This window comes from Hemiscyllium ocellatum, chromosome 18, assembly GCF_020745735.1.
Source record: "Hemiscyllium ocellatum isolate sHemOce1 chromosome 18, sHemOce1.pat.X.cur, whole genome shotgun sequence".
Taxonomy (NCBI): Eukaryota; Metazoa; Chordata; class Chondrichthyes; order Orectolobiformes; family Hemiscylliidae; genus Hemiscyllium; species Hemiscyllium ocellatum.
Window position 1 is genome coordinate 45,529,570 of NC_083418.1, and position 25,056 is coordinate 45,554,625.

Sequence of the window (25,056 nt, forward strand, 5' to 3'; positions counted from 1 at the left end):
GAAATGCCCTCCTTACCAACAAAATGTGGAGCTTTGTAATATTCCTGAAAAATGCTGACTTTAAGTATCATACAGTTGTTCTTTACAAAAAAGGCAACACCTGCAATACTTATACTGCCGCATCATCTCTTTCGGTTAAATACTCAACACACATGGATTTTGCAAAAACTGTCATGTGGCCGATGCAAATTTCAGAGTCAACATTCCGAGAACAGACTTCTAGACCGTGAATTGCATGATAACTGGAATAAACCATTTCAAGAGGAAACAAAATCACCAACCTACCTTCTGGTTGATGGTCAAAGGCCAAGACAGTGACCAGAAATACATCGAGTGTAATACATACATAAGCAGAAGGGAGAAAGTGTCACAGCAAGCGAGAGACAGAGATAAAATAATTAGGTCTTCTTCAAATTAATCATCTTTTATTCTAGCACCAGAAGCTATACAAGGGTATAGTAAGATCAAACTTCAAGGAGTTGATTTATGGTCAGTATCAGAATAGTTGTGTACAACCTTTCAGTGATCCAGCTCAAAGAGCAAATCTCAAACCAAGTTACAAATCTGCTGAACTTGTACTCAGAGACCATTCACAGTCAAATCTAAAAAATATCAGCAGGAGTTTCTCAAATTCCACACTTTGATGAAGTAGATCCATCTTTGTAATACCTGGTCAGAGTATTCTGGAAAATCTTGTAAAACTCTGTAGGTACACGTTGCAGGCACATGACCACATATAGCTGGACACATTCAGCTGCTATGAGGACATCAGGAAAGGACTACCACAGTTTTGTAAATTATACGTATAATTGTCAGTTAAAAGTGAAATGTGAGAATTAAATACTCATCTTTACATATACACACGTTATGCTGTGGAAGCATATTTGTTTACAAACATATAAAAATACTTGTTAACTAGTTTGATAAGAAAATAATGTATAAAAGTATATAGCAAAACATTTAATCATCTTCAATGGAAGGATCAATTCCATCTCTTTATATTACATGAGGAAAAATCAACTACAATTTAGCACTTTGAATCCCTTATCCCAAAATACACTCACATCAAAGGAAGACAAATAGAAAGACTTGGAACTCCTCAACAATGATGTGAAATTGTTTTAAAATAATAAAAAAGAAAATCAAGAATGTTCATATCCAGTGAGATCACAGATTCTTAGCCACATTGTTTCTTGAAAATCTCTCTGGACTGTTAAAATAAATACAGTAGACTGACTGGATTTGGCCACTGGAACAAACTGCAGCATTACATGAAACTCAGACTCTTACCAACAATGAAGTGCTGTTTAAGGCTTATTTCTGTGTGTGTTATCCAGGGCAAAAATAAAAGTCAGCTCACACTTACTTGCTGCCCTTTCCTCATTATCAACTTTTTTTCTTGGAAATAAAGGATCCTTATGTACAATAGCTGATTAGCATGTAACCATAGCACTAGAAGTTAAATGGCACTTGGGACAAGACATGTAAGCATGGATTTTAAACACTTCACAAGGCAAATTAGCTCAAATCAACTTACATTCCAAATTTTTTTCCATAATTAGTAGAAATATCATTCCTGAAACAAAGAGAACTGTGAGACACAAATAGAACTGCAACATACTCAGTAGCAGCCTTAGTGTTTGTTTCCTTAAAATTTAACCTGCAATCTTGAGGAAAGAGTGGCAAAATTCCCTGCTCCTCAAGAGCATTACACAGCAAATTTCTTCATCAGTCTAAGGCTCTCTGCGGCCAAACAGTAAGCATGCAGGTAAAGAGGCAATACTGATAGACACACAAAAGGATTCTGAAGGCAGAAATAGGAACATGTGGTTTGGCAGATCTGGGTGAGTACAGGAACAACATCTCAAAATAGGACACAGTGACAGCCACTACTATCTTTCTCATTCCGAGAAGGTTCTGGAGAAGGAGGACATTCTTGCTCTTGAAATCTTCTGCAAGGAGGACGAGAGAAAAAGACAAGTCAATTATTCTCTTTTTGCCTGAAAACAGTTTTATAGTATTGTAGAGCATAAAGGATCATCATTTGGCCAATCACACAGAACGAACAATTAGTTCTAATCCCTCACTTTTTTCACAGCCTTGCAGATTTACTTTTTTGCCAACACAAACTGCATTTTCAAAATTGCTGTTCGACCAGTTGTCAATAGCCCATGAGATTTTGCAATCCAGAACATCACAAAGAGATTCTGATTCCCCCATCTGGCTCTTTGACCAGTTCGCTTTCTGGATAATAACCATTCTGCCAATGTAAATAGTATATCCTTATTTTCTCTAACTAACTCAAACAAATGCAATCTTGCCTTAACCCATTCTACTCCAGCCCTAACTTCTCCAGTTTCGCCTCTAAGTGAATCTCATCAACTCTGGGACCATCCTATTGCTGTTCCTTTGCACTCTCTTAAAAGGCCTTCAGTGAAGGGTGATGCCCCGAACTGAGAAAAATACACCAGCTGAGGCCTAAGTTGCAATTTCTAACTGTTCAACATTATCTCCCTACTTTTGGATTCTACTTGTAAAGCCTAGAATCCTCGAAGCTTTAAAAAGACTCTTACTTGTTTTGACATCGTCAAAGATGTGTTTAAGTGAACCCCTAAATATCTCTGCTCCTACACTACCTTCAAGATTGTACCATTTTGCATACATTGCCTCTGTGTACTTTGGAAGTATCACTTCCAACTTCTGTTCACTAAATTTCAACAGTAAAGTTTGTTATGAATATGTAGTCCTTAAAACAGCTGTGTGAAGGAAGCTGGAAGGGATGCAGGAGTTTAAATAATTTCTGGGCTGAAGAGGATGCACCATGTGACATTTTGGAACTCTCTCAAACAAGTACGCTGCTTTAGAAAACGTAGGGGGTGATGGACTCTCAGGAGAACACAACACAGACAGCCAAGTTTCTGGTACCGAGACTGGCTCCAATATAACAAAGGGTACGTCAGGTTCCAAGTGATTAATTGTGATAGAGAACTCTAGTCACAGAACAGACATTTTTGTGGCCAACAGCAAACAGTGTTGCTTCCCTGGTGCCAGGATCAATGATATCTCAGAGTGTGCAGAATATTCTGAAAATTTAAGTGGGACCGGGAGACCGTTATACACACTGGAAGTAATGATATAGGAAGGGAAAAGGAGGAGATTCAGAAGGAAGAATATAGGAAGTTAGGCAAGAATTTAAAAAGGAGGTCCTCAAGAATAGTAATATATGGATTACTGCTGGTGCTACAAGCTAGTGAGGGTAGGAACACAGCAGAAGAGTTTGTGGTTGAGGAGCTAGGAGGGTAGAAGGGTTCACATTGTTGTATTATTGGATTCTCTTCTGGGCCAGTTGTGACTTGTATAAGATGGATGGATTGTACCCGAATTGGAAGGGTACTAATATATTGGTAGGGAGATTTGCTCGAGCTGCTTGGGAGGATTTAAACTAATAAGTTGGAGGTGATGGGAGCTCAGTGATTGCGAGGAAAGAGATCAGTGGGAGATGATTACAGGTGGGAAGAGGAGCAATTCGAACAGTCTGAGCAGGCAGGAACAAAGCAAAGCAGAGAGCAAGGTAAATTAAACTGCATTTATTTCAATGCAAGAGGCCTAACGGTGAACGCAGATGAACACAGGGCATGATTAGGGACGTAGGACTGGGATATCATAGCAACTACAGAGAATGGCTCCGGGGGGGGGGGGAGTGTGTTTTTGATAAGGGATAACATTATGGCTGTATTTGAGGATATTCCTGGGAATATGTATGCAGGGAGGTTATTTGGGTGGAACACAGAGAAGAAAGGGATGATTACCTTATTTGGATTGGGCTACAGCCCCACCCCCCACCCCCCCAGTTATCAGCAGACATTGAGAAACAAATAGGGCTGACCTTATAGAGATTTATAAAATCATGAGGGGCATGGATAGAATAAATACACAAGGTCTTTTCCCTGGGGCAGGGGAGTCCAGACCTATAGATTTGGGATGAGAAGGAAAAAAGACATAAAAGTGACCGAAGGGAACTTTTTCACGCAAAGGGTGATGCCTGTATGGCAAGTGGAGGGAGGCTGGTACAATTGCAGCATTTAAAAAGGCATCTGGGATGAAATTAGGTTAGGATAACTGGCTGGCATGGACGAGTTGGACTGAAGGGTCTGTTTCCGTGCCGTATATATCTACGGCTCTATGAGATCTAAGTTACCTTTAAGAATAATAGGGTGACAAGATAGGGGATTTTAACTTTCAAAACAGACTGGGACTGCCACAGATTTAAAGATTTAGATGGAGAGGAATGTGTTAGGTGTTTAAAAGAAAACTTTCTGATTCAGTATGTGGATGCACCTAATAGAGAAGGTGCAAAACTCGATGTACTCGCAAGGCAGGGCAGGTGACTGACGTGTCAGTGGGGGAGTACTTTGGGGCCAGCGACCATAATTCTATTGGTTTCAAAATAGTGATGAGAAAGAATAGACCGGAACTAAAAAAGTTCAAGTTCTACATTGGAAGAAGGCCAATTTTGATGGTATTAGGCAAGAACTTTCAAAAGTTGATTGGGTGCAGACTTTCGCAGGGAAAAGGACAGCTGGAAAATGGGAAGCCTTCAAAAATGTGATGACAAGAGTCCAGAGACAGTACATTTCGGTTAGGGTGAAAGGCAAGGCTGGTAGGTACAGGGAATGCTGGATGACTCAAAAAATTGAGGTTTTGTTCAAGAAAAAAAAGGAAGCATATGTCAGGTATAGACAGCAGAGATTAAATGAATCCTTAGAAGAGTATAAAAGGCAGTAGAATCAGAATCCTTACAGAGTGTGGAAACAGACCCTTGACCCAACAAGCCCACATGGCCCTTCAGAGAGTAACCCCATCCCCCCAACCGACACATTCCCCTTCCCCATTATCTGCACTAAACCTCTCACCCCTGAGCACTATGGGCAATTTAGTGTGGCCAATTTACCTAACCTGCGCATCATTGGCTTGTTGGCACCCGGTGGAAACCAACACAGACACAGGAAGAATGTGCAAACTCCACACACACAAAAAAAATCGCCCGAGGCTGAAATTGAACCCGGCTCCCTAATGCTGCAGGTACCAGTACTAACCACTGAGCCACTATGCTGAAGAGGGAAATCAAGAGGGCCAACAGGGGACATGAAATAGCTTTGGCAAATAGAGTTAAGGAGAATCCAAAGGGTTTTTACAAATGCATTAAGGACAAAAGGGTAACTAGAGAGAGAATAGGGCTCCTCAAAGATCAGCAAGACAGCCTTTGTGAGGAGCCACAGGAAGAGTGTGTGTGTGTGTGTGTGTGTGTGTGTGGGGGGGGTGGGGGGGGGGGGGGGGGGGGGGGAGAAAGGAGAAAGGAGAAAGATACTAAATGAGTATTTTGCATCAGTGTTTACTGTGGAGAAGGACATGGAAGATACAGAATGTGGGAAAATACATGGTGACATCTTGAAAAAAAGGTCCATATTACAGAGGTGGTGGTGCTGGATGTTTTAAAAAGCATAAAAATGTGAACAAATCCCCAGCACCTGATCAGGTGTAACCTAGAACTCGGTGGGAAGGCACTGAAGTGATTGCTGGGCTCTTACTGAGAGATTGGTATCATCAATAGTTACAGGAGAGGTGCTGGAAGACTGGAGGTTGGCTAACGTGGTGCCATTATTTTAAAAAATGTCGCAAGGACAAGCCAGGGAACTATAAACTAGTGAGATTGACATCTGGGGTGGGCAAGTTGTTGGACGGAATCCTGAGGTATAGGATTTACATGTATTTGGAAAGGCAAGGACTGATTAGGGATAGTCAACACGGCTTTGTGTGGGTGAAATCACACCTCATGAACTTATAGAGATGTACAGCATGGAAACAGACCCTTTGGTCCAACTTGTCCATTCTAACCAGATATCCCAACCCAATCTAGTCCCACCTGCAAGCACCCTGCCCATATCCCTCCAAACCCTTCCTATTCATATTCTGGATTAGAGGTGCTGGAAAACCCTGCCTGGAACTGCTGTGCTTTTCCAGCACCTCTAATCCAGAATCTGGTTTCCAGCATCTGCAGTCATTGCTTTTGCCTTCCTATTCATTTACCTATCCAAATGCCTCTTAAATGCTGCAATTGTACCAGCTTCCACCACTTCCTCTGGCAGCTCATTCCATACATTAACCATACTCTGAAAAAGTTACCCAACTTGATTAGGTTTTTTGAAGAACAGAGGATTGATGAGGGCAGAGCAGTGACGTGATCTTCATGGATTTCAGTAAGGCATTCAACAAGGTTCCTCAAAGGACAATGATTGGCAAGGTTAGATTACATGGGATACAGAGAGAACTAGCCATTTGCATTCGGAAGACAAGGTGTGGTGGAGGGCTGCCTTTCAGATTGGAGGCCTGTGACCAGTGGTTTGCCACAAGGATCGGTGCTGGGTCCACTGCTTTTCGTCATTTATATAAATGATTTAGATATGAACAGAAAAAGGTATAGTTAGTAAATTTGCAGAGACACCAAAATTAGAGGTGTAGTGGACAGCCCAGAAAGTTACCTCAGAGTACAACAGGATCTTGATCAGATGGGCCAAGGGGCTGAGGAATTGCAGATGAACTATAAATTAGATAAATGTGAGGGTGCTGCATTTTGGAAAGGCTAATCAGGGCAAGACTTATACACTTACTGGTAAGGCCCTGGGGAATGTTGCTGAACGAAGACACCTCGGAGTGCAAGTTCACAGCTCCTTGAAAGTGGTCTCAGGTAGATTGGATCCTTTATTAGTTAGTACATTGAATATAGAAGTTAGGAGGTCATGTTGTGGCTGTACAGGACGTTTGTTGAGCCACTTTTGGAATACTGCGTGCAATCCTGGTCTCCCTCCTATAAGAAGAATGATATGGTACTTGAAAGGGTTCAGAAAAGATTTACAAGGACGTTGCCAGGGTTAGGAGGTTTAAGCTACTGGGAGAGGCGACCTTATACAGGTATATAATATCATAAAGGGGCATAGATAGGGTAAATAGACAAGATCTTTTCCCTGCGTTAGAGGGAGTCCAGAACAAGAGGTCACAAGTTTAGGGTGAGAAGGGAAAGATTTACAAGGGACCTCAGGAGCAACTTTTTCATGCATGGTGTGTATGGAATGAGCTGCCACAGGAAGTGGTGGATGCTGGTACAGTTACAACAGTTAAAAAGACATTTAGATGGATATACAAATAAGGGTTGAGAGGGATATGGGCCAAGTGCTAGAATAATGGTACTAAAATAATCTAGGATAACGAGTCAGCATAGACAAGTTGGACGAAGGGTCTGTTTCTGCAGTACATCTGTGTGACTCTAAGAGTTAAAAGTTATTTGCAGTTCATCTACTGTTTACAAAATGTCAATGACTTTGGAAATAAGATTATGGGCTGTGTGGCTTTAATTGCTGAACAAAGTAGTTTGGAGGAGGCCCTGTGCTGCAGACTGCCTAACAAAATACCGGAGTTACAGTCCTTTCTATAAACCGGTGACTGACTCTTCAGCCTTTTTTTTTAAAAAAAACTCCTTTTGTTTATTTTTTTAAACCCTTATCATCTCAACAGATTTATTTTATCCTACTGTGTGTCATTGCATAAATTTGGGATTAATTCTGCAAGCGACTTAGTCGTTAACCAGTTTTACTATGGAAAAAATCTTTACTTCCAATAACCAAATTATTTTTTTTTTAAAAAATCCTGCACATTTCCTTTATTCTGGAAAATAGTACAAAATAGAAAAAAAATGACAACTTGTGTGATTAATAAAACATTTACATTTTTGATACAGTACAGAATAGGATTAAATTTACCATCACATTCCTCCCAAACTTGCAATACATTCTCTTCACTCTTTATTACAGATCCAACCTTGGTACAACCTGTGCTGTGATTGATCCACAGTGATCCCCTACAGATTATGCAAAACTATAATGACCTTATCAATAAGTCAATTATGCTCAAGCCTCCTGATAACACGGATGTGCTCTCCACAAGGCCATTTGCTAAAATTAGGTAGTTCTGCCTTAAACATGATTTCTCCAACACTTTCTAGTTTTGACAGCCAGTGTAATTTCTGATGTCAAATATATTGAAACATAGCATGTTAACAAAGTCATTCATTAAAATTCACAGCTTGTCTGTTAATTCTTCTCCGTACACTCAAATTTTAAACAGTGAAGAAGTTGATAAGTTCGACACAAAAGGACAAGAGTTAATAACTGATAATGTTTGAATAAGCTGATTATTTTTCACCCTTCACCGATCAATCTTTGTTCCCCCATTCTTTTCTACCACTATTTTTCATTAGACAAAATTTTTAAAATCCTCATTAAGTAAAATTTTGAATTGCATTGTTGCTGCACTTGCACCTTCTAACAAATCCCTCCCATTCAAGGAAATAACTGGAGGCACTCAGTTTTATATCCAAGGTTTTTAAAATATAACTTCAGTCCTATAGTCGCAGAAATTTGAAGGAGAATTCTAAGTCGAATCTGACATTCAATTTCCAGTGCAAATCTGCAAACTTGACTGCAGTCACTTCTGAAGCAAGATATTAAACTATTAGGAGCTAACTATTCCCACCTTATAACTCGGACTAGTTCATGAAAAGCTTGGTCTACATTCAATCGAATTTTGGCTGAAGCCTCCATGTATGTTACTTTGAGCTGCCTTGCAAGTTGCTGCCCTTCTTCTGATGTCACCTGTAGAATGAAAATAAAAAAAAGCATTACATGTATTCTGCATTAAAGCATTTTGCACAAGTTGCATTAAGAAAATACACTGGAGAAGGGTGGTACAAGAAGCCATTTGAGAATGTTTGGATCCAAGTCCTGGAATAAAATTCAATCAAGCCAGTCATGGTGAACAATACTGCTTTGCCAGCCTTTCCCATGTAAAAAGCTGTTAAAATTTCAATAACTCAGGTCCCACATTAGAGAGATTGGAAACATTTGTTCCATTAACGCTTGTTTAAAAAGATCAAATTGAGAAAACATAGATTTAAGCTTTGAGAAGAGGGTGCTCTTATATGGAATAATAATGTGATATGCAGTATGGTGAACAAATTATTCCAAGCATTGACCTTGGAAATCTAAGTTGTTCCAAATCTATGAGCTTCCCCACAAGATAATCCTACTTCAAAGAAAAACCTTTTCCTCAGTTGAGGGATTACAACAAGTCAGCAGCATACAAGTAAAAAGCTAATTACAACTCAGAACAATTTCCTTCCCATCAGATTTGCACTGCAGCACGATACAAGCTTCAATAGTTATAAACAGCGCCTTCGATGATTTAGATTTTCCAATAGTTAGATAGTCATTTCTGCAACATAGTTGGGAGTTGAACATGGGCACTGCAGAATCTTCGATGCAGCTGATTGCACAGGAACTGCCTAGCAATTGAAGGTTCTGCTGGGCAATTCCCTGACACCTGGAACCCTCCGAAAGTATCCATTTAAAACAGGGCCTTCTGCTGCAGTTAAGTAAATATTCAGGAATGGCGAGACTCTAAAGATCAAGTTTCATGCCAGGTATAGATTGGTATCTCCTCACAAAGATGGAGCTCTTTCTTAATGTCATTTCGCTTCTTTTTCTAAACAATCTATGCAATTGCCACTGCTTCAAAAATCCAGTCCTGTTGTTATAATCAAAAGTTCCCTCTTCTATCTGGGCCTCTCCATCTCCTCTGATGGTTAACTGCATCATCCATCTTCAATTTTCTTACTTGCTGTTCGAGTGCAAGTCATTACTTGATTTCACTCCTATGCATTCAAGCATCTCCACATGTAACTTTTTGCATCCACAACATGATCTCTAATGTTAAGAAAAGATGTATGATGTTCCTGTTTCTTTATTTACAAGTTGTCCCGTGGTTGTATTATCGAAACATCGAAGGTCTTTTTCCAGAATAACACATATCTCTCTGCTGTCAGAATACTTGCCCAAAATGCTTGGATGAGTCTTAATCTCTTCCAATTAAACAATAGGAAGACTTGAGCTACTGTCTTTGGGTTGGAACACAACTCCATGCTTGTCTTATCCAGAACCAGTAACCTCTAGTCTCATCTATCACAATCTAGGGAGGAGATAGCATTGGCACCAAATCATGGCTCAAAATTATTTATTGTAGAGAGATGTTATGCAAGACTGGCAGATGGCAAACATTATACCATTATAGAAACATGATAAAAAGGAAGACAAACCATAAGCAGGAAATTATAGACAGATAACTTAACACTTTGCTGAAAAATTAATGAAATCCTACTGAAAGCAGAGAGATTAGAACATTGAGAAACCCAAAAAAATTAATGAGTGGTTAGCATAGATTTCAAAAATAAATTTAACATGACTAATATAGTAAGTTTGTTTCAAAGAGGTAAGACAGACAGAAAAGAGTAATGCAGTAAATGTAATTTATTGAAGACTTTGTGAAAATCTCAATAAGTTGCAATATAACAGACAAATGCATAAGGTCGGGGGATAAAAGACAGAACAGATAACCAGCTGTCTTTAAGCATCAGTGCTGATAATTTTAGAATCAACAATTTAAAGTTTGTACATGACAAAAATCGATGGAAAGAATCAAAACTGAGGAGTACAATAAATTACAAGGAGACATTTACAAACTTGCAGAATGGCCATAAGAAAGGCAAGTGGGATTAATATTCAATGCTAATATTATTCACATTCTTTACAGAAGAAAATCTGCAAGTGGTATACCATGCCCTGTCAACCCAGTTAAGTTCTCGTTATCAACACCTGGGGCTTGTGCTAAAACTGCAAAACAACTCTCAGACTAAATCAAGTCTGACTTTGTCTGTCTGTAAGGTATGATACTGTGAGAATGACTAACTATGTCCCAGGTACCACTATCACCATTCCTGGGTATGTCTGTCCCACTGACTGCAATCATCAATAATAGGTTGATTCTAAGTGGTATACAGCTGAGATGAAGTTGCAGTCGGAATCCTTCACATCGACTCTGTACTTCAGGAAGGCTCATGGAATTAGATCAAAAATTGACAATTTAATGATGACCACATTAACCACCCTCCAAACTCTTCAGCTGATGAATCAATTCTCACCATGCTGGTCAACAACTGTGAAGAAGCAATAAAGACCCATAAGACCATAAGACATAGGAATGGAAGTAAGGCCATTCGGCCCATTGAGTCCACTCCGCCATTCAATCATGGCTGATGGGCATTTCAACTCCACTTACCAGCGTTCTCCCTGTAGCCCTTAATTCCTCGAAACAACAAGAATCTAGAATGCACTCTAGATGGGTGGTACTACTATTGATCAAGCTCACCAAGACCTACAGTTCCTAGCTGTTGTGGCATGTGGTGAAAGAACCAAAAACAGGGTCGAAACTACTTGACCTCAACCATCAACCTGGGTGCAGAAGTGACGACAGTCTCTACTGGTGAGACTACATCTCAAGTATTGCATACAGTTTTGGTCTTCTTGCTTTAAGAATATAAATGCATTTGGGAAAGTTCACAAAATTAATTCGAGGGGAAAGGTTTGTCTTATGAGGAAACAGCGAGCATATTAAGCCTATGCACACTACAGTTCAGAACAATGACAGGAGATATAGCTATATTCTTTCACTCTTCACAAGCTCAGACTTAAAAAGCCCACTGACAATTGTTTAGCACCATGTTAACTCCTCAGATAATGAGGCTGTGTTATGCCCATCAAAATTTGGACAATATCCAGACTTGGGCTGACAAGCAGCAACATTAATGCCATACAGTGCCAAGCAATGACTAAATCCAACTACTGCCCTGGACATTTAATGGTATTGCTATTGCTGAATCTTACACCAACACAGATTACAGTTGACCAGAAATCTAATTGGTTTATAAACACTGCAACTACTAAAGCAGGTCAGGGACATGGAATTCTGCGACAATTAACTCACTTCATCACAGATGCCTGTGTACCACCTACAAGGCACACGTTAGAACTATGATAGAATATTACCCCCTCGCATCTCCAAAAACACTCAAGCAACTTAGCACTATCCAGGACAAAACAGCCTGCTCAACTGACATCCCATCCACTGTGTTTAAGACTGACTGTCTTTATCACCAACACACATCTACAGCAGTGTGTACCAGCAATAAGATGTATTGCAGTAACTCGCCCAAGCTCCTTCAACAACTTCTATACCCATAATCTCAACCATCTTGCAAGACAAGGGCAGCAGATCCATGGGAACACCATCACCAACTAACAGGGAACATAACATCCTGACTTAGATCTATAAATCACCAGTCCTTCACTGTCATTGGGTCAAAATCCTGGAACTCTTCACAATTTTGGAGAAGGTTTGTAGTTCAGATTGTAAGTTTCCTCACTGAGCTGGTAAGTTTGTTTTCAGACATTGTATCATCATGCTAGGTAACATCAGTGAGCCTCCAATGAAGTGCTGGTGTGCTGTCCCGCTTTGTGTGTGTCTTGGTCTGTTCAGGTGGGTGATATCATTTCTAGTTCTTATTCTCACAGGTCGGTAAATGGGGTCCAAAATCAACATGTTTATTGATGGAGTTCCAGTTTGAATGCCAGGTCTATAGGAATTCCGTCCGTGTCTCTGTTTAGCCTATCTGAGGATAGATGTGTTGTCCAAGTCGAAGTAGTGTTCTTGGACACCAAGGAGGCAACTTGACATCTTCTCTGGAGAATCAGAGAATGAGTTATACATCTTGCCCTACCCAGCCATGTTCACCTCCAACATTTTGTTTTCTTTACAAGAAACAAGTAAATGGGAGACATGAAAAATCAGGGTGCATATTTCCATTGAATATAATTAATTTAAATAGTGTAATGGAACAAAGGCACTTGGGCTTACAAATACCTAAAATATTAAAAAGTAGTCAGACAGGTGAGCAAGGCCATAAAAAGAAAACAATGATCTATATTTAGAGAGATAGAACGGAGAAGTAAATAAATTATGGTACTTAGGTTAGAACAGGCATGGAGTTACTCTACACAATAGAGAAGCTTTGAGAAGGATCCAAAAGATTGACAATTAAACCAAAACTTGGAGTTTATCAATTAGCAGTGATTAAAGAGGATGGGTCTCTGTCTTTTGAAATGCAAAGAATGAAGAATGATCAAACACAGCCTTTAAATTTCTGAACTACTTTGATTGACCAAACAGACAGAAAAAAGTGTTCCTTCTGGGGGAACAACAAAACAAGAGGTTGCCAATGAGATAATCAATAAATAGAAACAGGAATTCTGATGAAATCACTTAACCATGGTGGTGAGATTGTGGAGCTAGTTCCGGTAGGAGCAAATTACTGCAACTGCCAAGGCTTTTAAACTAAACATCATGTAATTTTGAACAGAATTACTTTAGCTCCAATTAACTTCAGAAGCACACTAGGACTTCAATTTTATTTTTGACAGTGATTTCAATTGTGGCGTCATACTTTTCTCCTTTGTGCAGTAAGCTAAAAGCATAGTTTGCAGCACAAACTAAATGAACAAAGAAAAGCAATTAATATTTCAGACTGCAGGTTTAAATTATCACAAAGTCTTGACAGAAATTGTCTTCACACAGGCTTCCTCATGAGTTGATCAATTCAGGTTATCTAAAAACAAGTCAATTACTTCATCCAACAATTTAGATTGTTAGGAATATACACAAGTCATTTGCTTTCATAAGGAGTTTTACCCTGTTGAATACTTTCATTTAAGTTGATAGCGATTTCACCAGTTGCATCATTTTGATTGATGTTGGTCACAAAAGGAATCAACATAAGAGATGTCCTCATGAAACCAAATTACATCAAAATAAACATACTAGTAGTTATGAAACGTCATGCACCTAGAGCATTGTGTTTTTCCATCTAAGGTAGCACCATTTCCTGCTTTTGAAAGTAATTTTTTTATCCATTGTATTTTTAAATCGCTTACACTGCTCAATTACATGAAATTACCAAGACATTTTACAACAATAATTATAGATTTAAAATTAAACATTGGGAAATATAGCACAACAAGAGATATGCAGGGGTTACAAAAAAAATAATCAAAACACTATTACAAGTTGTACAATGAATATTTCAAATCCATAAATACATATTCCTCAAAATATACAAAGTGGCAAAGCATATATATTTATAAAGCTTCACATTTGTTCAGAAACACACATTTATAACTTTACTATTTTAAATTTTCCTCATTGTTGACAGAGACAGAAACTCCAGAACTATGATTTAGACGAACAAACACCAACTAAAGCTTTCAATTAGCTCTCCAGAACAAAGTTATTTTCTGCACAAAGTTATTTTCAGCTCTTGACAACACAAGATGTTCAAAGGAGGTTTGGACAAAGTGTCACTGGACCCAAAAGATTCACTCTGATTTCTCTTCACAGAGTTTGACAGACCTGCTGAGCTCTTCCAGCAACTTGTTTGTGTTTTGGATTTACAGCAATTGCAATTCTTTCGGTTTTTGCTAAAAGTTCATTGATGTTTTCCAAGTGGTTTTTTAATAAACTATCATAGAACTCCCCCACAAATTAGAAAACAACAAATAGCATCAAAGGAAGTCATTTAAACTGCTGAGGACTGAAAACAGAATAGAGATTCCAAGCAATCCAATTTCTTTTGAAATCACCTCTAGTTTAACCATCATTGTAGGCACAATGTTTCATGTCAGTGGCACTGATAGCATTGGGGTTTAGGCACTTATTCTCCCACTGTGTCACTTGCACAAAACTTTAAAGACTATCCATCCCAGGGCATTGTACCATCATCAGATAATGGAAACATCTTTTTACTTGTGCATCTTGCCCAGCCTCTCAATTTAGTACAACTCTACCAAATCTCTTAAAACTTCTTTTGGTCCAAGGACACCAACCAGAGCTTCTCCAGTTTTTCCTTGCGGCTACAATCCCTCACTCCTGGAAATGTCTGGAAATAACTCTTCATCCTCTCCAGCATGCTTACATTCTTCAGCAATTATGCAACCAGAGTTGGACACAAAAATCTAATCGTAGCCTAATCTAAAGGTTGAGCATAAAACTTTGCTGATTTTGTACTCCACCCTTTAATTTATGAAGGCCGCAATCCCATATTTATGATCAGAACTAAATTTTTAATGCAAGAGTTCTATATGGAGTCAGGGAAAGTTAACATTAAAAAACTTCAGCATTCTCAAAAAAGAATTTTAGTTACTTTGACCAAAGTTCAAAATTTAAGATAACGATCATAAAAAGGTGCATTTATAATGCTTGTTGCCAAAAGGATTTGCTATTTTAAACAAAACAGGCTATATTCATTCTGACATTTCAGGACACATCAGGAGGCCACACATGAATGAACCATTAAAATCAAAAACCCCAGGATTTGCAGAACTTTCATTTTATCCAGGATTCTTTCATGTGAACAGAGACAGTAAAGTTCAAAAATGTCACTTCAGAGCGCTCACCTGCCTTTGATGTTCCAGGTCAGCTTTGTTGCCCACTAGGATCATAGGGAATTCATCACGATCTTTTACTCGAAGGATCTGTCTTTGGAACTTGTAAATTTCTTCAAAGCTGTAAATGAAAAGAAGTTTGCATAACTTGTGCAGTGCCCCCTAATCAAAGTCTCATTTCACTGAACTGAATAGTGAAACACTGCACATAAATTGAAGAATTATGTTTCGCTTCATAACCATTATTTGGGTTCAAGTAAAATCCAATTAAAAATGTAACAAATCAAGTAAAAATGAACAGTTAAGAATGCTCATCAGTTACCAAGCATTTATTTTAAAAAATTGCACACTTCACATTTGATCCATATAAATGAGCAAATGTAGCTATCACATCCAATGCAATATCGATGTACAACAAATTATTTATAACATTTCACTCTTAAATCCTCTTAGAAATCACTGATCACCATTTGAATATAGTAATACATCCCAATTTTAATTTGAACCCCAACTCCTCCAACTCTCTCAGCAGCACCTGGTTTCTGTCTACCCAAGTTGTTTGTTCTTTGGTCAAATATGACAACTTGATTCTCCTCCTCTGTTTCCCAATTTGTTTACAGACAATGAGATGATATCTTCAACCAACACATTAAGCAGGCAACATGATCTTCACACCCATCCTTATATTAACCTAACAGCTCAAAAAGTCAATCATTCGCTAAATAACCACAAAAAGCAAACGCACTGTCACTTACGAAGTGAAAATGAGACTTTTCACTCCACAGAAAACACAGCATTGCAAACTTTCTCCTTGGTCTTGTTTTTAAACATACCTTCCTCTATCAGTGACAGAGAAGACGAGCAGAAAACCCTCCCCTGTTCTCATATATTGCTCACGCATGGCTCCAAACTCCTCTTGTCCTGCTGTATCTAAAACTAGATGGCAAAATAAAAATTCCACATTATGAATGATTCAACAAAGCAGGTTACAGAAAATATTGACTAAGTAACAGAGTTGCATTGCACAAAAAAAAATGATTAACTACTGCATTTTCGCGAAAAGAATTAGTTAACGGAACTTACGTCAGACATTATGTCAGATGTCAGAATGCAAATGTCAATTTGCAAAATCATAAGCATTCAGACTTTAAGTGCCATGCAAAAGAGCAGAAATGTGTTAGGGAAATGGCAGATTTTTTTTAAAAATATAATTGCACAACCATCTTCACAGGCAAATTTCACATTTTTTTTTTCAAAAAGCAGTCCTGCAGTTTGAACTAATCAAATGTTGGCAAACCAGATTCTTTTGGATTTCTAAGATCAGCAGAAATTGGACCAACTTTTAGCTTGATATACTAAATAACTTTTGCTTTTTAAGTCATCAACTATTTATTATTAAAATAAATGCTGGCAAAATTAATTGAAAGTCAAAATGTTCTTTTGTTTTGGCCACTAATCGAAACCAACAGCACACGAGTTAATTAAATTGTTATCACAAGATTAGTATCATTGTTGCTATTTGTGGTTTATATAAATGACTTAGACTTGAAGGTTAAACAGTAAGTTCATACGTAATACAGTTTACCACCACAGCAACTTTTGGTAAGAGGTTGGTCAGTGGCAAATGGAATTCAATCCTGATAAATTAGGTGATTCACTTAGGCAGAACAAACAAGGCAAAGAAATACATGATCAACAGGACGACTCTGGAAAGCACCAAGGGGTCAGAGAGGTGCTTGCATGCATGTACACTGGTCAATTTAAAGGTGGATAAAGTGGTCAAGGTGGTATATGGGATATCTACCTTTATTAGTTGAGGCATAAAGTTTGAAACTAAGGAGGTTATGCTGGGAACGGTATGAAACATTATTTAGGTTGCCGTTAGAGTTCTGGAATTCATATTATAGGAAGATTGTGATAGCACTGGAGATTTAGCTGCACGTTACTTGGGCTGCTTGAGTGATGAAGAGAGATTGGACAGGTTAGGCTTGTTTTCTTTAGAGCAGAGGAAATTGAGAGGGAATATGATTGACATGCATAAAATGTATGAAGGTCAAAAGACAACAGATAGGAACAAACTTTTCTGTTTGAGGAAGGGGGAATAGATTTAAGCCGAAGGGTTGAAGGTTTAGTGGAGATGTGAGAAAAAATGTTTTCACGTGGGAATCTGGGATTCTCTGCCTGTAAGGGAGGGAGAGACAAGAACCCTCATAACATTTAAGAAATGTTTAAATGTACACTACAATTCCAAGTCACACAAGGCTATTAGCAAAGTACTGAAGAATGGGCTCACAATAGTTAGGTGGCTATTTTGGACCAACAAGGACATGATAGACCAAAGGGTATTTTTTCCCAGTGCTGTAGACCTCTTATGACTAAGATCATCAAGTTTGCCTTTAATGCAGATCATAAATCAATACTATTTTATTGAAATGTAATTAGTCTCAATTATCTCATTCCAGCATAATTATGAAAATTCTAATATAAATAAGCAGATTGCACCTCTGAACAATATAAAACTAGCCATGTGTTACAGTTAGTAAAACTTCATAGTTGGCTCTGAAGTTGGAGTCAAGTCTATTTTTCATTCGAAACCAGATTCTCTAATCTAAAAAGGGCCAAAACTACATACAGTGTAGTGCCTGGATTTTTGAATGGCCAGACAATTCATTCCAGTATAGATGGAAGTTGCACAGGGACTCTGTGGGATTGCAATCTAGCAGACTCAGGGAAATTGAAGATTCCACTGGGCAATAACCCTATGCCCGAAACCCTCCAAAAGTCTCAATTTAAATTGGGGAATTCAGTGAGTTCTGACGAAATAGAATAAGTAGTTTGTTAGGAGAAGTTGCACTTAAATACATGGTCCAACTCCTGACAACTATTCAAATTACCCAATATTTATCTGCATTGCCCAATTACACCCCTACCCAGGACTATTTACACCTGCCCAGACTTGACCTGACCAAACCCTCTTCATCCACCCCCTCAACTCACTCCACACTCTCCCATCACTAGTCCACCCCAAACCCAACATCCCCCTGAACCTGCCCCTACCCTAAATACTGCATGATGCACCAGGCTCCCTTGAAACTTTGCAATCCTCCACATGCCCACTTTTTTTAAAAAATATGTCATGTGCCAGCAGCAAGCAAAATGATTGCCTGCAATTCTGGACCTTGAAATTCAAGAATGTGACAACTGATCGCTTCAGAGCATAGGTTGTTTTCCTGAACAGTCCAGCACTATGAAAAGTCTGTCAGAATGTAACTCTACTCCACATTTCTTAAAGAGCCACAATCAGAAACTCTTCTCAGAAACACGGAGCTCTCTCCTTTTGTATACCAAAGGGACAGGAATAACCGCTTGGAAAATCCAGCCTATGGTTTCCAAATAATTATTCAAGCATGGTTTACATTCAGGGATCACCCCAATCTTGTACAAGGATACCCATGTCATAGTCTGCCCAAAAACATGAAAGCACACAGTCAAAGGAATTTCAGATTACTTACTGTCCAATCTTGCTGCTCTGTCATCAATAACACATTGCTTGGTATAGGAATCTTCAATTGTTGGGTCATAATCTGTTACAAAGTAAGACTGTAAAACAGTAATAAGATGAGAAAAATGTTTCCTTCAAAAGTCCATTGACCCCACCCCCACACGTTTTAGTACAATTTTATGTTCACTTGTAGAGAAGCGTACATACTGACAATTCGAGGCAGCTATTAAGCTAAATGCATTGCAGAATGATACAGCACGGAAGTATACTACCTTTCCAACAGCTGCCATTCTCTCATTTCCACTCGCATTCTTTTGTCAATTCCACAAAATCTGTCCCTTCTACTTACCACGTAATTGTTTTCCAACAGCAATCAAAAATTCAAGTGCTCATCTTAACCAAATCCCCATTAAATAGACCAACTCCATGTAAATCAAATTTCTCTCAACCTGCTTTTCCTATCAATGGAAATTTTAAAATCAAAAATTTTTATGTCAAAACTACTCGGAACACTTGATTTATATTAATTCTTAAATACTGTTGAAAAAATCAAGTTGCTAGAGCTTTTCTTTTTGGGCTTTTTAGAACAAAATGCCAAATTCCAAACAATAAACCATAATTTATGGATAGGAAATGAAATCTTCTTGGCTTTCCCTACCTCAAAAAGAGACTTCTCATTTCTACATTGCAGTGCCTTTTGTGACCATAGGGTGTCCCAAAGTACTTGACAACCAAAGCATGTTTGAAATATTCATTTCGATCAGAATGTAGGAAATGCAGCAGGCAGTTATATCCATAAACTCCCACAAAGTACCATATGACAACAGTCAAGTAATTGGTTTTTGTGACATTGTCCAGAACATTGGGGATAACCTCCCTGCTTTTTGAAATAGAGCTATGGAGATCTCTTACTACCACCAGAGAAGGTAGACAGGGCTTCCATTTACATGTTCATCTGAAAGATTAGGCTCCCAACAGTGCAACACTCCTTTCGTTTCTTCAGTGGAGTTTCAGCTTTAATTTATTTTGGTTTATTCCATTTCAAGGATTACACACAAAAAAGTCAAGGCTCCGACTTTGTACTCCCAGTACCTGGGTGGGTGCTGCACCATCAGAGCTGCCATCTTTCAGATGGAGTATTAAACAGAGATTTGCTCTCTCCGGTGATGACCCAAGTTTTTTTCCAATTTAAAAAAAGGGTTATTCTTGAGTGTCCTGGTCAATGTTTATCCTTCATTTCAACATAAACATTATCTAGACATTACTATGTTGCTATCATTTGAGCTGCAGTGTGCCAACTATTTCCAAATTTTTTATTTTACAACAGTGACTTCACTTATTTAAGTAGTCGCGAAATCCTTCGAAATGTTCAATGGTTGTTGTAAGCACCATATAAACGCAAAATCTTTCTCGAAGTGCAGATCACAACTGTTCACATCAAATTCTGTTTGTTACCTGATGAGTCCGAAAAGTCACAAAAATCGTTACAGATTATTAAGCTTCTCACTTTGTATCTTTAAGGAAGCTCCAGTATCATATTCCTTAGACACAAGCTTAAGATGTATCTTAGACCCTTAACTCAAAAATAGAGGCATCACTCACATTTGTGGGACACCAGCACCAACCTTTCCTCAACATGAGCAAAAAACATGACTCTTTGCAACAATCAGCCATCAGCTCTCTTAAATTTTTTTTCTTACGCCATACATTGTTTTACCATTTAGTCACATTCTAACTTAGAATGTAATTTACATTCAGGCTTCACAAATTTTCGGCAGTTTAGATACAGTATGAACAAATAAAAATTAAATTGGCTTTTAAGTGATAGGGGTGGCACAGTGGTTAGCACTGCTGCCTCACAGTGCCTGAGACCCGGGTTCAATTCCCGACTCATGCGACTGTCTGTGTGGAGTTTGCACGTTCTCCCAGTGTCTGCGTGGGTTTCCTCCGGGTGCTCCGGTTTCCTCCCACAGTCCAAAGATGTGCGGGTCTGGTGAATTGGCCACGCTAAATTGCCCGTAGTGTTAGGTAAGGGGTAAATGTAGGGGTATGGGTGGGTTGCGCTTCGGCGGGTCGGTGTGGACTTGTTGGGCCGAAGGTCCTGTTTCCACACTGTAAGTAATCTAATCTAATCTAAAAAAGATCCAAGTCAGCAAAGCACACATTAAAATATTATCAATCTCATTATAAGGTCAGCACCTTCCAAACATGCAACCTCGACCATCTAGAAGGACAGGACAACAGATATTTGGAAACAGCACAACCTGCAAAGTTCCTCCCCAAGGAGCACACCATCCTAACTGGGAGATGTATTGCTATTCCTCCAGTGTCACTTGGTCAAAATTCTGGAACTTACTGCATAATGGCACAGTGGGTGCAGCGGTAAAAAGCAGCAGCTCACCATCATCTTCAAGGGCAATTAGGGATGGTCAACAAATGCTGCCCTTGCCAGTAGCACCCACATTCCATAAATGAAATTGAAAAAGGCAAGTGAATTACACCATATAATTAATTTAGAATACAGAGGGCGAACATTCTTACCCCTCTCTCCACACTTGCTATGGATCTTCTCCTGATAGACCCCATTTTAACATAGCTACATAATAACTGGAATGTCTATTGGCTACATAATTATACACAGTCAATAGCAATTCTATGCAAAGAAAATGTAATAAGCCAACCTACACTTTCAAGAAAACGTATTTAAACTAAATCACTAATAACTTAGAAAAACATTTCTGGTTGTAGTTCATTTATGAAGAGGAATTATGAGCCAATGAAAATTCTTGGGTTTTCATTCAGAATCAGAGATACCCAAACATCTTTAACCCACAACTCTGTTCACTCAGACAGGTGAGCTATCAACTGAACGACAGTTATCATGTGCTGGGAAATGCCATGCTCCCCCAACAACCAGTGTGCAGCCTATACACATTCTCATGGACTAATATCCTTTGACAAATCTGGAATGAACAGAGAATTAAACAGTACAGTGCCTATAAACTGGTACTATTGAGATATGGACTCAAATTAGGGGTAGACGATGGCATAGTGTTATCATCGCTCGGGTTCTAACCCATGGAACCAGATAGTGTTCTGGAGACCAGGGTTCAAATCCCATGAGAGCAGATCGTGAGATAGGAATTCAGTAATAATCTAGAAATAACAGTTCAATGATGAAATCATTGCCGTTGTCAAGGAAAAACCCACCAAAGTTAGCAAAGGAAACAGCTACCCTAATAAGAGGGAGGGTGGATGCGCTTTGGGAGGGTCAGTGTGGACTTGAAGGGCTGAATGGCCTGGTTCCACACTGTAGGAATTCTAGGATTCTACACTACACATGACTCCAGACCTACAGCAATACTGTTGGCTCTTAACTTGATTGTTGGTAATAAATCTAGTCAGTCATTGATGCCTACATCCCATGAATGAATAGAAAAAAATCAGCCCAAACCGAAATGATCATACTTGCCTCACTGTAAGTGCCTATGAACAAACACTGAAAACAGTCTTAATCCACTCTAGTTTCAACGGGGGTGGATACTGGTCTCTGTGCACAAAGCATTCCTAGTTTGAACTGAAGTGAAGGAATGACAGCATTTTTGATAGACAGAAAATGAACGTTATGCTGGTGCATGGTGTCTGCACATTTTTGGGAATGCAGAGGCAGCTTTAACTTCAGACATTTGTTGAGTCATACCAGAGTTGCTGATATTGCTTGTTGCAAATACAGGTTCCTTAAGCTGTTAAGAGTCCCATTCTCCAGCAATATCTTTCTTAGAGCAAGCACAAGACATGTACTTCAAACAACTCTACGCTTGCAACATAATGAAAGCAATTTCATGCTTTATTACCCACATTTAAGAATTTAAGGTCATTCCAAATGCTTGCTGAAATACTTCCAAAATTAATGACATGTTGACCCTATTTTCTCAGTAGTAGCAAATCTATAAAATTTCTTAAATTCAGAAATATTGGACATGCCAAGCAAAAAGGAGGGTCTTTGATATTAGTTATTGATGTTAACAAATCATGTGTACCACCTCAAAGTGCAGATGGTACACATCATATTAAACTAGTTTTAAACTTAGTTAGTAAAGCCTGAGTATCCCCACCAAAGATCAAGAGACTCTGATTCAAATCCTACCTACTCCAGGCGTGTGTAATAACATCTCTGACAACTTGACGAGAAAATAGGTTAATGAATAATACGCAGCAAGTTGACCACAGCAAGTGATATGACCTAATTGTGACAGTAATCAAATGGTGGAAATTACTTAGAACAATGGGGAAGCAAGGAGACAGATGATCCAACAATCCAGACTGTAGAAGGAATCCCAAATGAGCTGATGATATTAGATTACGCCAATTTGGTGTCTGTTATTCTGAACAAAGAATGAAGAGTCACATCAACTACCTTGACCTTCTATCCCTTTGAAGTGTCAACTCTGAAACAACAGTACAAAATTAGTCATTACGCTATACAGAGGGACAACCATTGTGTGTGTCAAACAGAAGCAACTAACTCATCTTAATGGTTTATAAGACCAGAAGATATAGTAGTTCTGGCTCTACAAGTCTGCTCCATCATTCAATCATGGTTGATAGCTTTCTCAACTTCAATCTTCTTCCTTCTTCCCATAACCCTCGATTGCCCGACTAATCAAACAACTATCACTGTCTTAAATACAGTCAATAACTTTACTACAGAAGGCTATGAAGCAATGAGATCCACAGATGCACCACCTCTGAAGGGTTGTCCTTTCACTCAGAGGCTGTAACCTCAGATCCTAGTCTCTCCTAACAGTAGAAACATTCTCAACATCCACTCTATGACATGAGACAGATACAGCTATCCAGAAACTGATAATGCAGTCTGCTCATTTTCAGATTTAAAATAAGAGGGAAATTTACAGCTCTGGTGGTATCATAACACTCCATGTTATGTTGAAGGAGTGAGGGAGCATTAGAAATAGGCACATCTTAAAATGATAAAGGACATAGGTGTCAGATTTCACCTCATCTGTGTGACTAATAAAGGTTAAATTTTTAGTTAAATATGTACATAAACTTAGTGATGAAAATCCTCAATTTTCAAATACTGTTGGGACATTGTTAAGAAATCTTTAATTTAAAAAGGATTGTGTGACACAATAGCAGAAACCCCACCACAGGCAGAAAGCTCAGAGGTCAAGTTCCACTGCAGGTTGTGATAGTCACACAAGGGTCTCAAAACACATCTAAATTGTTATTGATAATAATTATTTTTTTAATAAGTTGACATGCCATGATGTAGTTTTAAGAAAGAACAGGAGTGAATGGAGATGGTAGTTGAAACACATTTGAGATCACTGAGTCCAGCACTGGCAATGCACTGAAGACAAGGATGCAACACTGATTGGCTGAAGAATGGCCAGAGGGTTGTAAAAGGTTAATGGTAATATGCAAATAGGATTATCGACCTTCGTGATGGAAAATCTCAGGATGACCAGAACTGCTGGTAGATCCCATCTGCCAGCACCCAGCCCATATCCCTCCAAACCCTTCCTATTCACATACCCACCCAAATGCCTCTTAAATGTTGCAATTGTACTAGCCTCCACCACTTCCTCCGGCAGCTCGTTCCATACATGTACCACCAGCTGCACCAGTCTCTTTTATATCTTTCCTCTCTTACTCTAAACCTATGCCCTCTGGTTCTAGGCTCCCCGACCCCAGAGAAAAGACTTTGTCTATTTATCCTGTCCATGGCTCTCAATTTTGTCAACCTCTATAAAGGTCACCCCTCAACTTCCTGACACTCCAGGGAAAGCAGCCCCAGCCTGTGCAGCCTCTCCCCATAGCTCAAATCCTCCAACCCTGGCAACATTCTTGTAAATCTTTTCTGAATCCTTTCAAGTTTCACAACATCTTTCTGATAGGAAGGAGACCAGAATTGCATGCAATATTACAACAGTGGCCTAACCAATGTCCTGTACAGCCACAACATGACCTCCCAACTCCTGTACTGATGAAGGGCTCTGGCCCGAAACGCCGAATTTCCTGTTCCTTGGATGCTGCCTGACCTGCTGTGCTTTAACCAGCAACATATTTTCAGCTCTGATCTCCAGCATCTGC

General features: G+C 39.0%; 1 protein-coding gene across 1 annotated transcript in view; it reads right to left on the reverse strand.

Annotated features, from left to right (window-relative positions):
* Positions 1 to 405: 405 nt before the first annotated feature.
* rras2 (RAS related 2) overlaps positions 406 to 25,056 on the reverse strand; it is a 97,792-nt gene continuing 73,141 nt past the window's right edge. Inside the window, exons 2-6 of the mRNA XM_060838934.1 lie at positions 18,950 to 19,037; positions 16,271 to 16,373; positions 15,450 to 15,558; positions 8,587 to 8,705; positions 406 to 1,952 (exon numbers count right to left, since the gene is read on the reverse strand). Coding sequence (XP_060694917.1) covers positions 1,865 to 1,952; positions 8,587 to 8,705; positions 15,450 to 15,558; positions 16,271 to 16,373; positions 18,950 to 19,037 — 507 coding nt within the window. The 3' untranslated portion in view covers positions 406 to 1,864. The remainder of the gene's footprint in view (positions 1,953 to 8,586; positions 8,706 to 15,449; positions 15,559 to 16,270; positions 16,374 to 18,949; positions 19,038 to 25,056) is intronic.